Source organism: Nesoenas mayeri, assembly GCF_963082525.1.
Source record: "Nesoenas mayeri genome assembly, chromosome: 1".
NCBI lineage: Eukaryota > Metazoa > Chordata > Aves > Columbiformes > Columbidae > Nesoenas > Nesoenas mayeri.
The window spans coordinates 96,713,031-96,729,632 of record NC_137541.1 but is presented as its reverse complement, the minus strand read 5'-3'; the positions used below and the strand labels follow the sequence as shown (position 1 = coordinate 96,729,632).

The window sequence follows — 16,602 nt, the reverse complement described above, 5'->3', positions numbered from 1 at the left end:
CTTGCTCACTCTTCATTCAGCAGTCCTGAGCTTCCTCATTTTTAGAACGAAAGTAAGCATAAAATCACCCAAATGTTTACAGGCTCATGGCTGTTAGCAGGAAGTTGAGAAATGCAAGTCCCTTTGTGCTTACAGTCTCAGCTCCCTTTGCTCTCACCAAGTTTAGGAGAGACATTTAGGAAATGTAGGATACAGCTAGACAAGCACATTTATGCAGCAATCTGTGTTCCCTTTCATTGCCTGGCTTGCCGAAGTGTGACTGCCTAGGGAACCACATCCAGTGATATACTTGTGTCAAAATGCGTAGGTACTACAGGAAAATGGTGAACTTGCAGCCTACGTTTGCTCAAGTGTTAGTTGTGGTCACTAGATTTGCCCTGATGGCAAGATTGGTGGTCAGGATGTGTGATTCTTCCCCCAGTTCCTCCCATGTGGGCTTTCTATCCATGCTTTCAAAGAAGAGCCAACCAACAGTGGTGCAGATATACAGAGCTGCTGCCTTAATGGCACATGTTAGTGGAACCACCCCAACAGCAGAAGTCCCCAGCTTATGCAAGGCCCCGGCACGATAATCATAGCTGAGCAGAAGAATTTGCACAATCTCCAGTTATTATTTAATCCATCATCTATGGAAAAATGTCAGACTATTGTCTTGCAAAAGTGCAGAGTGATGTCAAGGGCTGTAAAATTTCTCACATGAGCTTTCTCAATTCAGGCTCAGAAAAACACAAACAAAAATGTGACTCACATTTTCTGAATGACAAGGCAGCTGAGTCTCAGCTTCCAGTTCCAGCAGCACATGCATGAGCAGGCATGTCCCTGTGTATTACTGCCCCTCTTGTCTTGATTAGGTAGGTTTCCTTCCAAATCAAAAGCTAACAGTTTTGCTTGTTACATGAGAAATGAGGACAGGAGAAACTTTTTCTTACTTTGTTCCTCTTTAGAACTCATCTCCAACGGCAAACCCACAGGCAACAGGCACAGCTTCAGACAGACAGACAGAAGTCTAAAAAAAAAATATGGATTCGTATATTTTCCCACATGACCTAGAAGTCTCTGAGGAGTTTCTTGAATACACACAATACCACTGCAGATTGTGCATGTAGGTGCCTCTGGAGGAATGGAGAGGAATACAGATATCCCTTAAACAGAAAATTCACAAGTATTTAGTCCTTGTATGGACAGATAGCAAAGGAAAGCTCCTTGTCCTAGGGCAGCCAAAGTTCACATAGCCATCTGCCACTGTTGTCCCTCCCTACACACACAGAGTCTTCATTTTCCTGAGGGTATTATGCTCCTTAACAGCATTTTGATTGCCTTACCTGTCAGATCTTGACATCACCTGGAGTTTCATCTGAGGCAAACCTGGCATGCATCTGAAGTCATTCCCATTGAAGGATCAGAGCCACATGACAGAGGCTTTTGTGGGAGAGCAACCTCTAGACAGTCATTCGTCTCATCCCAAACTGACAACAGGCAAACTGCAGCCTAGAAATTCACATTTCTCTCTACCAAGCTCCTTTAATGCTTACGGAACTGGCTCCCCTGACAAGCTGTCTCCAGGAGAGATTAAGCTCTAATTTGGCCTAATTGCTCTAAGCTGCTTTAGGTTGTTGCAGAGAAGACATTTGTTGACAGCAGGCCAACATTGCATGAGCAGGCATGACTGATAGTACATGTTAGATCACCATCCCACAAGATGATATGGCAGTAGAAAACAGGCTGGAGTCAGGCATGGGCATGCAATTCAGCCTGAACCAGAGCATCTGACAGAGATGTTGTACATGCTTTTCTCTTTATAGCCTGGCTTTATGCCAGCCACAGAAGGACAGACAGCCAATACCTGGTCCATCACAGAGCCTTCTGGTACAAGACAAACCGCTCAGCTTTTTTTGCACATTTAAAAGATCTGACTGAAGGTTTTTTTAAGAAACCAACACTATGTGTCGTTGTGCTTGACCACTGTGAACTGATTGAAGAGTCCCAGTGTTAGACTTATTGTGACACTGGAATATGGCTTCATCATGAACCAGTTCTGCCTCAGGTCTTGTCTCAGATGTATCATCTGTTTTCCAGAGTATCAAATTCAGCATTTAAAGGGAGTTTCAGTAAGAAAAGATGACGCCAACAGAGGTCAGTGCATCACTATAACTCAGTCCCTCTTAATCTTATCTGGTAAAAATAAGTCACCTTGTAGATCATGTTTTTTTCAAATGGGGGATGTGATTTAAAAGATATTTGTGAGGAACATCTTTTAAGAGTAATCATTCTAGTGACTAGGTCATCCTAAGCATATCAGAAGATAAATGAATAATAAAATTCCCTATTTTTAAAGGAAAAGAACTTTAGTGAACCTAGCATTTTTTGACATTTCTTCCTCCTCCACTCCTCAACCACACACAAATTTTTAAAGCAGATGCTAAAAATAAATAAGAAGATTGTAAAATTACCCTATGTGGTTTTAATTATTAGAAAGGTCACTAACCTGACAGGAAACACACCTTATGAACTATGGCTTCCCTTAGGACATGAACAAGGAACGGTACATGGAAATGTGCCATTGAAGTGGGTAAAGCAATATGTTAAAGTAAACAGGAGGTTTGCTTTTCACCCTATTGAGAAACCCATAGTGACAGATTGTAGAAAACAGCAACCCTTTCTCAGTGACCTGCCTCTTAAGGAAAATCAAGAGCACATTCCTAGGACAGCCACCTCAAAACCGCCCCTGCAGCTTTGATGCCTGCATGCTGAGGGGAGATCACCTACACTGAAGAAGTGGTAAGGAGACACTCAGAGCTGACTCGAGTTGCTCCCACTCACTCTTGTGAAAGTGGGAGTAAACAGACCTCATTGGCATGAGCAGCGAGTGGGAGGAGGATGGAGCAACAGCGGCAGCAGCCAGAGGAGGACAGACAGAATCTGCAGGGCTTGCTACCAGCTTTCCTGGACATCAATTTTTTGCATTCCCTTCTCTCAGCATTTCCTCCCATTAGTGGCCATTACCAGGCTCTACTGCAGTCCCACATCACCAAAACTTCCCAGGTGTTAGTGGAGTAGGAGAAGGCAGATGAGGCTCTGCTGGGGCTCTCCAAATCTGCTAAAGATTTCTTAAGCAACCTTCTTTGTGCCTCAGTTACCCAAGAGCAGAGATTATAATGCTGATCTCACCCCAGCTCTTCCAGGCAGATGGTCTTTATGTATCTGTACCAGCTATCCTTGACATCCTTTACACCCTGCTCTTATATAAGCCGTATAATGAACATTGTATGCTGCAAAGAAGGTTATTAATCAGAAAAAAATGAAGCACCTGTCAAATGAGGGGAAACAAATTGAGCAATACCAGGCTCCAGCATCCCTTTACTGAGAAGAATCCTGTGCAAATCTATGTAAACCTCCCTTTAGGAACAGAGCTTACAGGAGACCTCTAAGCACTGAGAAGGTAGAAGCACTGGTGAGGCCCCACCTCGAATATCATGTTCAGTTTTGGGCCCCTCACTACAAGAAAGACATTGAGTTGCTGGAGCATGTCCAAAGAAGAGCAATGAAACTGGTGAAGAGTTGAGAGGGGAGACGTTATCACTGTCTACAACTATCAGAAAGGAGGTAGTAGCCTGCAGGGTGTTGGTCTTTTCTCCCAAATAACAAGTAATAGGACAAGAGGAAATGGCTTCAAGTTGTGCCAGGAGAGGTTCAGATTGAATATTAAGAAAAATTTCTTCACAGAAAGGGTTGTCAGGCATTGGAACAGGCTGCCCAGGGGAGTGGTCAAGTCACCATCCCTAGAGGTATTGAAAAGATGTGTAGACATGGCACTTAGGGACATGGTTTAGTGGTGGGCTTCGTAGTGTTAGGTTAACAGTTGGACTTGATGGTCGTAAAGATCTTTTACAACATAAATGATTCTGTGATTCTATGAACACTGTCAACACTCAGCCTCACTGCCCAAAGGCACAAGCTTACACCATCACTCAGTGATCTCCCAGGTAACTTTTTTTGACCAATGCCACCTACATTTGTGAGAGGAGTCCAGGTCACCAGAACATTAAGATGAGATTCAGCTCATGCAACTCCACAGATACCTGCAGCGTAGGTGTCTACTGATGTCTGCACTACTCAGCTAAGACTTCTTTTGCAATCAAAAGGAGTAAATAATTAGAAGATGCAATTCACTAGCCTCGAGTAGACATCTAAAATCAGTCTGTTGAGTTACACCCTAGAGCTGCCTGTTTCTCTCCTCCACACAGTGAAGAATTTGTTGGTTTCAAAGCAATAACCTTTCCTAAGAGAGCACAAAGACATGCCTAGAGAAGGAGAGAGCGCCCTGGTCCAGGTGGTCATCTGGCAGAAGTGGCAAGAGCACACAGCTGTGGCCCATCATCCCAGGAGCATCACCTGCAGGAGGAGGATCCAGGTGCAGGCACGAAGTCTGACATAAGGCAGAACTGGCCAAAGTGCATCTGCCCTTTCCCTGCCATGCAGCATCTGCTAAGGCATTCAGGAGCTAGCTCAAAACCCACCCATAGGCCTTTACAGATGGGGAAGAGCAGGAGGACAAAGGCCACTGATCAGGCCTTCTAGCAGGAACTGGTAGTATTTGCAACATGGAAAGCTTTTGGGTCCATACACACCCTCATTTTCCCAGAGCAATGTTAAATACTCTCAGACCAGAGGATGCTTCCCAAGATGCCCAGTATCCCAAAACACAAACCAGTCCAGCACCTCATAATACTGGCAAGGCGGCCCCTTATCTGCTCCAGACCAACCTCACACTGCTTGGCTTTCTTGTAGCCTGGCTGTAACTGCACCAAACTCTTATTGTGACCATGGTGTCATCCCAATGGCATTGACGTGGGAATAACTCCATCATCCTCCATAGTCCTATACCCTGCCCTAGCACTCCTCACCACATTACATACAAATGGATCCCTTGTGGACCAGCCTAGATGTTTGGGTCTGATGCGATTTAAAAAAAGAGGGAAGGTCTTTGCGAAAAGTATGGGAGAGGGAAGTTCAGCTTTTCCCCTACCACTGTCTCCGTTTGGATACAAGAAACTATCAATCAGCAGGCAAGGAAGGCCCTGCAGAGGATGGAGCAAGCATCTTCAGTCTCCTCCAAGTCCTAAGTGTCCCTCCAGGTACAATTTTTCCAAGTCAAGCTTTACTTCCAAATAATGGAGCCTACCCTCCTGTCACTTGCATTTTCCCACACCTGCCAGCAACGTGTCCTTCCCCTCCCTGTGCTTTCACATGTCTCGTCATCATCACCTCAGCTTCCATGTTAAGTCTCACCTCTGGTAGCTCTTTCTCTTTCCCTTCATCTTAAAATCTTTACAGTGTATCAGTGCTGTGATATCAGTTCTTTCTAGAAGATATCACACTCTTGACAGGGTATTCACCCTTATCTTCCCTGACATGACTTGGGTACTGCTGAATGAAGAGTTGAGCACTTTCTTCTTTAAGAAGACAGCAGCTGAGGATTAGGGTCTTATACCTCCTCAGATGTTACCACTGTCTGCATTTACAGCTCGTGTGAGTCTTATTTTGGTGTAGGAGGAGAACCTGACATCAACACCAAGTGTTCATTTGACTTTTAGTTTGTCAATACTGCAACACACAGCATAAACAAACTCAACAAACCAGTACTTTAAGTAGCTCAAGCAATCTACAATCTTAGACAAAATAAATGAATCCACAGCTACTTCCATCCTTCAGCTGTTCTTTTGCAGACACCCATACGGCTCCCAAGGAGATGCCTCCCACCACTGCAGCAGTTTTCCAAGCCAGGCCCATCTGCTGACCAAACTGACTCCACAGGTCATCCAGTAGTCCTGTTAATAGTTCATAGGGCAAGTGGCTTCTCATTTTCCAAGAGTATTTTCATGTGAATAGGGGTTCAAAGTTCAATGCTTCTCTTTTGTAGGCTGTGCATTATTACCCTCTGAAATCTCTGTACACATTGACACAGAGAGATAATGACAAGAAGGCAGCAAAGATCTGGATTCAGAGTTATGTTTGTAAGTTTGACATTGTTGTGAATACAGAGCATGATAGGGTCAAGGTAAAATCAACAAACTGTGCAAAGCCAGGTCATTTCAGCAGGGTGGCTACCTCTTTGTTCTGCCTATTTACCCACAGTAGGCAGCACTTAGAGAAATTTTTATTTAAAGCCTTTTTGTCTGTCCCCTCTCTCATTAACAAAAAGACCATCTTTAAGGTTTCTCTTTAAGACAAGAAAGATAATCTGAACAATAAATAAATAAAGATTGATAGAAAAATTATTATGTCTCCTTATCCAGAATTAAGAAATGTTTTTACATTTTCTTTCCTGCCCAGAGTCCTAGGCACAACAGTAAAAGCCAGCGGAGCAAATCCTAAACCCTACATTTGCCAGTTCCAGACCTGTGGCAGCACATGGGTGCAGCAGCAATGCCATGATGTTCAACCAACTTCATTCACATCCTAGCTGCACTTAGGAATACTTGGAAACCCTCCATTTAGATTTATTATGTTGTCTCAAAGACATGCCTTTTCAGGAAGGCAAGAAGAAGCAGTCACGTTGTCCCACAAGGGCTGGGAAACACAAGGACCGAAATCTCTTCCCAGCTGGCAGCCCATTCCTAGCACACACAAAAGCATGCAAGGGAAGTAAGAATTATCCAGCCTAGTAGAGGTGAAATATAGTAGCGTACGTTAAACATAGTAAATACTTAGAAAAGCTTGTAAAAGTCAGGATGTACAGAGCAACCCCTCACAAGAGAAGCCAGCTCCCATCAGTCACTGCAGCCTTGTTGACAAACTTGTTTATGTTCTGCCTGTGATCCATGTTGGACATCAGCAGGTTTAGGCAGCAGCCTCCTTTGCTCTGCTTCTCACCATGTGAGGCTGACCCACAGCAACCAGCATACTCAGTCACCTAGTGACCATCTCCGAGTGTGTCCTCACCAAGAACTACAGATACCATATTGTTTCCTACATGCACAAAGGGAATTAACCCAGTCCCATACCCACTTCCTTCACACCGTTGTCCTGCTCAAGGCAAAGGGCCTTTGCCTTACTTTGGTTCACATGGCTGGAAAACAGTCTTACTGAAGTTTTCAGACAAAACTTTTTTTAGGAAGTAGAAGGAAGCAGTGGCTGGAGAATTACAAACCAATGAGCCTCGCTTGTATGCTTGGGGAAGCTCTAGAAAAAAAATGTATGAGGGTATTAAGGATTTCTCAAGAGCAAATTGTTTCAAAACTATATACTTTCCTTTTCTGATAGAGCAAATAGCCTAGTGGATAGGCCATTAAAAAAAAAAAAAAAAAGGCTATTTTTAATTAAATAAAGTATCTGCACACACTTTTGTTCTTTTTTTTTAATTAAAGGTTGGGACACTTGACTTGCCTCCAGACATCCTGCCTTCACATTCCTCTCCAGAATGCGTAAACAGGACATCTTGCATAATTGTCAGTGTTCCTTATACCAGTTTGCCATTGACATAGTGCCAGAGGGCATTTAACACCTTCGCTATTAAAACCCTCAGCAGCTTAATTACTAGTAGAATTATGACTAGGGAAAAAAAAAACAACAGTGTGGTTGTTGAGCAAACATTAGAATGAGCTGAACATTTTATTTCTCAATCAAGGTGTCTTTGTGCAGCTCTATGTACTCACCTCCCTTCCGGGGCAAGGAGGAGTGAAACAGAGTGATGGGCCAACAGCCTTTATCCTGTTTTACCAATTATCTCATCAAGCAGCACAGAAGCAAAGTACTCGCTTATGACCTAAATTAATGATCTAGTATAAGTGTCTGAAAAGTACCTAAAGTGTGTTTTACAGTAGATATCAGGTAAATGCATTGAAATAATGCACTTCGGAAAATGTTGTTTAATGGTCAAATATATTCAGTAGTGCTTAGTGAATGAAGCTTCCTTCTTGGCCCTCTGGATCTCAAATTTCTTTCTGGACTGTGTCTTAATTCAACTGGAGGTGCCAAATATGCCGCCTACCTCCGCATGACACGTCACCCTTCATAATGAGTAGGGCATTGCCATGGGACATGTGGATTGACCTGCCCTCTGCCTGATCAGAGTGCAGAACCAGATCTCCTGCTTGCTGGCAGGCCAGAAGTCTACCACATGAGAGAATTGGCATTATGGATATTTTTAAAGGAAAAAAATCAACCCAGCTTGGTTGTTTCAGAAGTGCTAGGAAGGAACCCTCACCAGGAGAGGGACGCTGGCTCTGGAAAAAAAAAAACAAACTAGCCCCATGGAAACTGTATTTAACATTTCTGAATGACTAGCCACAGTTTCTCTGCTCCTCTGTGCATAGATTATTGTGGGAGATTATCCTCATGAGGCATCAAGTACTTACTCCCTTCTCATAGTGTCTGAGGGCTAACTCAAGGCTTACTCAAGGCTTTGAATAGCAGCTGTGAAAGGCCAAATACCTTAGAGAAAGACTCTGGAGCATCTGCTCTGGTAAATGATGAGCATTAGCCTCAGATCAAAAAGTGTCACCATTAAGGATCTAAAGATGTATTATGTGTTGTGTATCTTTCCAGGCAGTGAAAAGACAGCAAATTCGATAAAAATGGTAGATTTCACTGGATATCTGTAGGTCTTAAGCATTCTCAAATAATTAAAGTAAACCTTCCCAGAGAAAACAGAGAAATACAAACAAAAGACAGATTTAAAGGAGTTGATTTGAAGAAGATTTGTTGCATATGCAGTAGGCTTTCCCTAAAAACACATCACTGCAGGTGTGCTGAGGCCTTTGGGGAGACCCAAATTCAAGAATCAGCTTTGGTGCAGTCATTGGTGTGGGAGAGAACCCTGAAAAATTTGGGCAAAGGGAGAGCTGTTGATAAGCCAAATTTGCCCTCCCAGAGAAGAAAGAGGAGGTGAGGGTAATGCAGCAAGAAACCCAAGCAGATATATACAGCACTGAAGACAGGGACAAGGACTTCGAACTCAGTACTGAGCAATATGGACCACAAAGAGAGAAGAGAAAGCCGACAGCAAGTGAGATTCAGAGAGTAAACTCAGGGGAAAGAGGAGGAGGGGAAGGGAGAGGAAAGGAAATCTGAAGGAAAAGGGAAAAAGGAGAAAAAAGACTTGAAACATGAAAGGGAGTCATGTATGCAATTAGAAGGTGAAGCCATGCATGCAATAAGAAGATGTGGAAAGCAGAGGGAAGTCCATATATCTATGTGCAAATATGACCCCTGAAAGGACGACTCTATGGAGCATTGATTTTAAGTATTCTAGTAGTTTGCAGCCTGTTTGTGCCCTGACCATGTGTGGTCACTGAGCATTTTCAAAATATCTGAATGCAGGAAAAAAAAAATCCATAAGCACATTTTAAATATGTTTGTATAGTTTATTTTCAACAGCATAAATTGTGTCCTAAAGACAATACAGAAGAATTCATGATAAGGCAAATGGAAACAAGCTAGTAAGGATGTAAAAATGGAGTCTGGATACTATGAGTAAGTCTGATCACCAAGAAAATATCTCAGGAGGAGTCCCACAGCAGAGGAGCAGTCCGGTTCAAATCATGACTCTTAAAATGTCTATTCAAACCTGTCATACCATTGCTGGTACATCACTGTAACATGAAAAGACAAACCAGGAGTCAGATCCTGCTTCGAGAAACATAGACTTGAAAATCCAGAGCTGGTCATCAGAAGTTCATCAAAACTAAGCTCGAGCTTGAAGAGGTTTATGGAAAGTCATGAAAGATATCAAGGCATAACATGGATTAACGTTACCTCTCTAACCTACTGCATCGTGCCACGGGCCCACAAAAGAAGGAATATCTTCAATTCCAAAAAAGCACACTCTTAAAGGTGGATTTAGAAATCCTCACATAGATGAATTCTGCAATTCATTGGATTTCTCCTTGTCAGAATTACTGCAACATGTAAGCATTTATTCTTTGTCATTTAGCATCAGTGTTCAAGCAGCAAAGAAATTCTGTGGGATCCCTTTCACACCCAGGCCTGTTATCTGTTTAAAAAAAAAAAAAAAACAAAAGCAACAAACATAAAGGAAAAAGGATAAATCTTCAACTCAGGACAACGTTCAAATGTTGTACAACAAATATCACAGCAACGTAGCCCTACTTCAAGAGGAACCCAAAAGGAGTCATTTCATGGAGTTCTTTAGAACTCTTTAAGTCTTAAATGTTATCAAGCACCACTCAACAATTTTGGTAATTTAAACATTATGTGGGGACTTTATATCTGGTCCTTTTCTCTATATTAACCAAAGAGTTCGTAACTTTTAATGTGCTTGCTCATGCAAGACAAATGTGAGCTTGGAAAATACCAATTTGCTTCTAGAACTGGAGAACTGAGGAAAAGACATAAGGCAAGGCTCCAAATTATCTTCTGGTATTTAACTCTTGTGTAGGCTCCTGAACTCTGCTGTTTGAGAAATCTAACAGTTCTTGGCCATGGGAAATCTGTTCCAAGCACTGCTTTCAACTAGAAGGTTCCAGATCCCAGATTAGATTCCCATCACTCCTGGAACATGTCTTCAACCTACTACCAAACTGATAATGCAGTTTGGTTTATTCAATTTCCGTCATTTACAACCCTTCCCTTTCATGCTGTGGTCAACTTTCAGAGAATGATGGAGATTGCTGTTTCAAAACTGCATTTTATTTTCCTAATGTAGGTTTTATTGATGGGCTGAAAAATGAAGAGAGAAAAAAGTTTTGGATTCAAGAGCCCTGAACAAAAAATGTGGATTATTAGTTACTCAACACATAGCAGCCACTTTTAACAGACTAAAAAAAAATCACAAAAGTTTTGGAACTGGGATGCAAAGCTTTGCCCTGGTAAATTTAAGCCTTTAATTTTTAAAGGAGCAATCTGTGTTGTAAATATGTAGATTCCCTAGTACAATTAAAAAACTAGGATTAAGACAGTGAAATTTCCAAAACTGATGGAAGTATAGTAAGGTATAGAAGCAAGACCAAATTCCCTAAAATGCATTACAGAATATGCTATACAGGCAGACCCAGATGCACCAGCTGCCTTGTGATCCCAGCTCGATACCAACTTTGGGTAACCAACATATCAACACTATTACTAGAAATTTCTCCACATCTTCCTCCCAATTGCATGAGCAGCTGTGCAAAACCGGCTGTGCCTGGCCAGGGAATGAGCAACATTTCTGGACCAGCATATCAGGTGAGCAGGATGAACAAGGGCAGCTGGGGGGGCACCCTACTCTCCAAGGGGGAAGCTTGGCAAGTGCGATGTACAGAAAGAAATAAAATCTGCTCACCTTGAAAATCTCTCCCGCATGAGGTTCCTTGGCTAAGGTGGCCTCATCCAGTCCATCGTATGCAGAAGTCACATACATTTCTGAGTAGTCTTTTCCACCAAAGCAGCAAGAGGTGATCCTTGGAGTAGGCAGCTTCACAGTTTGGATTCTTTTTCCTGGGAAAAAAAAAAAAAATATGTGATTGTTTCCTAATGTCCATTTTCTAGGAAGCATGTAAATCTGAATGTGCAGCTATAACATTTACTCAGAAGGCATCTCCCCTTCAGACAGGCCATATCCTAAAGGAAAATTTGTGGGGAAATGGAACTCTTTCATCTGCCTCATCTCTATTTTTCAGCCTCTCTCCTACATCTGTGAGGCTTTGTTTCCTTTTCTCAAAATGAAATAATAAAGTATTTGAAGCCAAGACGGGCAGAGACACCTGCACCTGTGATTGCTGTCATTCCGTAACAGCACTTCCCAATTAAACCTTTCAACGCTGAGAATTTTTTTCTTTTTTAATTGAAGGTTTATAGTGTTTCTTGCAATAGATATGCAGGGTGTGCCACATCAGCAGACCATGGGACCAGGGGTAGTTGATGTTGGGAGGCATCACGGGGAGCAGCACTCTCCACATGATTGGGGCATGGACCGGTGATGCTCATGGCAAGCTGTGTGGCAGAGATGGGCAATAAATAATAGTTTCTTATTTCGCCTTCAAACCATTCCTCCTGGCTGCCTTTCCTCTTGTGTTTGTGGCACATAGGTAACACTCAATATACACATGCTGGGGAAGGCCTTACCTGTCTCTGGGTCTATACGAATGACTCTCCCGCCATCAATACACGCCACCCAGAGCTTTCCTTCCACATCAATGCACATCCCATCTGGCATTTGCTCCTCCTTTTCTAGATGGTACAAAAGTCTGGGACAGGCTGCAGGGAGAGTTATGAAGCTGGTGTTATATGGGCTGGTACCAGTTCTATATCAGATCCCAGTCTAACATTTTGCATGCTCTTGCAAACAGATAAGTTCATTTTCAGTGACAAAGATGTGCTGCAAAATTTATATCACGTATGCAGATGTCTTAAAAGCCTCGGCCTGGCAAAAACAGGCCACCAGTGGAGCCACCGCAATTTGGAATTGTACTGAATTTGGCCTCGTATTATTTTACCAAGAAATCACAGAATCATAGAACCATTTCAGTTGGAAAAGACTTTTAAGATCATCAAGTCCAACCATTAACCTAACACTGGCACTAAACCATGTCCCTAAGAACCTCATCTACGTATCTTTTAAACCCCTCCAAGGATGATGACTCCACCACTTCCCTGGGCAGCCTGTTCCAATGCCTGACAGCCGTATCTGTGAAGAAATTTTTCCTAATATCCAATCTAAACCTCCCCTGGCACAACTTGAGGCCATTTCCTCTTGTCCTTTTGCTTGTTACTTGGTGGAAGAGACCAACCTCCATGCTACAACCTCCTTTCAGGTAATTGCAGACGGAGATAAGGTCTCCCCTCAGCCTCCTTTTCTCCAGGCTGAACAGCCCCAGCTCCCTCAGCCACTCCTCATCAGACTTGTGCTCCAGACCCCTCACCAGCTTTGTTGCCCTTCTCTGCACTCGCTCCAGGAAGAAAACAAGATACCTCTGTCCTTCTTGTTACCCCACTAGCAGGCTGCGATGCCACGACTGCTGTGAGCACAGTAACTTTTCCCAGATTTTCATTGCTCATGACAGCCTGGGTGTCTTTTTTATGAGCAACACATCACATAAGTAACGACTTGAATTCAAATGCTGGTAATTAACAATTTTTCATGGGTAAAGATCAGGAACTTTACTTATTTGAAGGGCAAATCAAGCTACCAGTTTTGATGCAGGCTGGACACCAACTGCTAGAGGTCTGGACTGCAGTGAGGATGGGTCGGTGAGCACACGCACAGACTATGGAGCGGTGCCCATGGGCAGCAGGCTGCCTGCTCTGACCCAGCACATTATGGCCATTACACCACCCAAGAATAGAGAGTCACCCACGCAAAGCTAAGGCCAGGAAACTCAAACTCATTATGTTTTTGCATCTGGGGGAGAAAAAGTAGCATTAAATCTTCTTTAGAAGTCTTATCTCCAAAAATCTGTAGAAAAATATTTTCTCAGCAAAATGAAACCTGAGTAACTGTAATTATTTCTACGATTTTCACCCATGATTACATAAAGTCCACATTGATTAGAGTACAAAGGCAATTCAGCCATTTAAATTCCTATGGAGTATGACAAGTTGATACAATACAAAAATATTTCACTTTCAAAATGAGGTTACATCCATTTTGTTTGCACCTACATTTCCTTTCTGCAGACATTACAATAAAAAATATTTGTCTAGAAAATTAATTTAATTCAAATTTCCCCAATATCTGAATGTAATTTTAATTTCAGAATTTGAAAACTTTAGTCACAATGATAACGTGATTCTTTAAATACATTTCTGTGCTATACATGCATCCACAATCTGTATTTGTATTTATGGAGCCAGTACTATCAAAGCATTCCAGTAGATGGCACTCAAAAATAAACAGCATCCTATAAAGTAATTCTCACTTTGCGGTATAAACAGCTTCTTCTCTGCAACTAACTCTTTGAACAAGTCTAAATATAAGCCATTTCTTCAGATGAAAGTTAGTTGAAGAACTGTCACAAATTTGTTCACCAAATACACCTGGTTCATAACTGAACTTGAGAAAAATCACAGCCTGCTGACAATCTGTAAGCAGAAGGTATGAGATCTGTCAAATAAATCACTGCATATTACACACCCAGGTCTTGCTGCAGAAAGATTAATAGCGCTACTTGTCACCGAATTTAGAAAAGCAGGTGTACCGATCTTTCCTGTGTGTACATCATAGCTGAAGGCATGCACAGCGTATGCCAGGCTGTCGATGTGAAAGAAGGTCCTGTGGTCCAGGGACCAATCCAGACCATTGGAGATGTCCACCTGGTCTAACTGTTTTATTACCGAACAGTCGGGGAAAAGGGTATAGAGAGCGCCTTGCCGCCTTGCTCGGACCCCCGGTGCTGTCTCTTCAGCCATTGTACCTGAAATGGAAATGGAAACACTGGTGAGGAAGCAGAAGCTTGTTCCTCATGCTTGATCAAAAACCTTCTCTATGCTTTACTAAGAGGTCCTAGAGAGAACGAGACCAACCCAGTCCCATCAGATTGATGAGGAGGAAGAAAAGGAGCAAGTCAGGAGCAACTGCCTTCCACAGAGGGGATCCTGGCCAAGGGACCTCTGCATTGCCATGAGGTTTAAGTCATAAACACCAAAGACCCAAAGGAGCACCACAAAAGCCATGGGCTGAAGGTTTGCTCACGGCAAAAGCTGAGATGCAGGCAGACATCATGTGCTCTTTTTGTCATTGCTCTTTGTAGGATACTTTCATAATTTAAATGGGCTGTGACCTTAAAATACAGATGCTGTAAATCACAGTTATCTCAGAAGCAAGTGGAGAATACCACAGAAATGAGATTTTTTTTTTCTTAATGAATTTATGCCTCGGTGTTATGCTTGTTATTTAGTTTCTGTCTCTCTCTTGTCCGGAAAGAAGAGAGCTCTGCAGTGACAGGATGGGAAGCACCTGAGGGGGCATTTCCACTTTCTTTTAACTGTGATAGTCTATCTCTGTCAGCCTTCCCCTTTAGAAGACCTCATAAGCTTGTTTTACAATGCTTGACCAAAACTCCTGTTTGAAAGCATTGATCCACCATGCACAGCTAGAACAGGTGTGCAAGCAGGTTTTTCTCTCCTAGTCTTGCCCTGAACACTAGCGATAACATCAGCGCTTGAGCATAACCATGAGTCAAACAAATTTCCTGATTTTCAGCAAATTTGAAATAAAACAAACACAGAGCCATTTTCACTCCCATCAGTCACTCTCCACTTCCAGCATGCATTGTTGTGCTTGGCTCACCATTTATATGGGAGGAGAAAAAGCACAGGGGGATCCTGGCTGCATTGCAACTGGTGGCAAAGGTCCCTCTTGCCTTCAGGAGGCCAAGGATCTCTCCCCACATCCCTGTTTCCCACAGGCTGAATGGGGGAGGCTGTACATGAAGGGTGCAAGCCGCAGCTCATCTGCTCTAGAAGCTGCATTCTTGTCTACATCTCCAGAAACCTTCCCACCTGCGTGAACCCTTCATAGGCTTTTCACCTCACATGCAAGCAGGTGTTTGAAAAACAGCATCCACCACGGAGAAGAGGAGCCTTCTTGATGGACAGCCCTTGTCAATAACCTCTGTCCTCATTTAGGTCAGAGGATGCGGGGTCCCTTCTCCTCCTCCATCGAGCAGTAACTTAGCAGAGTGTTCACAAGACAGCTCATGCTTGAGATGGTCATTTTTGTGTGGAACTCAACAGAGGAATCGATAACACAGAATAAAATGCACCATATGAAATACACTGTAATCATTTTCTCTTTGTTCCAGGGGAAATTTCTGTCAGGAACTTACCAGCAAAAAACCTTCCCTTTGGATCCACTTTCCCATCATTGAACCTGTTGTTGGGTTTATCCTGCTCAAGCTCATGGATAGTGGTGACCTTCTGAGTGTCCCAGTCCAGAAAGGCAAACCTGTTCCCCAGGGCGATGACATAGTCCCCAAACTGCCGCAATGCCACTGAGCCAACACGAGCATCTGCAGGAGAGAGGGAGTTGGAGATGGCAGGTAGCTCCTGGGCCATCAGTCAGCCCTACCCCTCCCTACCTCACCTTGGGCATCTAGGCTTGATTGGGACATTCTTGACCTGGAAAAGGCTGAGCTGATTCAAAGATTCTTCTCCACATGGGATCATTAGCACATCTCACCAGCTTTGTGTTTTCCAGATCTTTCTACCTTCTGGGCAGACACAGCCATTAGGACTGTACCTTTTCCTCTGCAGGCCCTAAATGAAACATGCCTTCCCACGGGTGCTTAGCAAGGGCAACATGTGCACGACCCTCCACATCTGAGCATGGTCGCCTCTGCTCAGCTGGCTCAGGCCACACCATGCTCAGCAACACATCATGGAGAGACAGGGTGAGTGGCTCCATGGAAAGTATGAGAGACCACCATGCTGGGTGAGTCCTACCAGAAGGAATGGACAGAGAAATCTCCTACAACAAAGCAGTGGACATGGACTCTTACCCACAGACACACTCTGCACCTCATTGGTGAGCGGGCTCCAGCGGCAAACTTTCTGTGCGTTAATGTCCACATAGACAAGTGCATTCTCCCTTTCTTCCCAGACAGGGCATTCTCCCATCCTGTTCTTCTCCTTCACAACAGATTCAATTTTGATGGAGGAGGACAT

The 16,602-nt window shown here is 43.2% G+C and overlaps 1 protein-coding gene across 1 annotated transcript; it reads right to left on the bottom strand.

The window, feature by feature from the left end:
- Positions 1-9,759: 9,759 nt before the first annotated feature.
- On the bottom strand, positions 9,760-16,602 carry LOC308044295 (regucalcin-like; the record flags this gene model as incomplete). The annotated part of the gene is made up of 6 exons (XM_080350899.1): positions 9,760-9,994; positions 11,282-11,436; positions 12,064-12,195; positions 14,136-14,351; positions 15,765-15,947; positions 16,437-16,602. 6 exons carry the CDS (start codon positions 16,600-16,602, stop codon positions 9,944-9,946), a joined length of 903 nt encoding a protein of 300 aa, XP_080207025.1. The 3' UTR covers positions 9,760-9,943.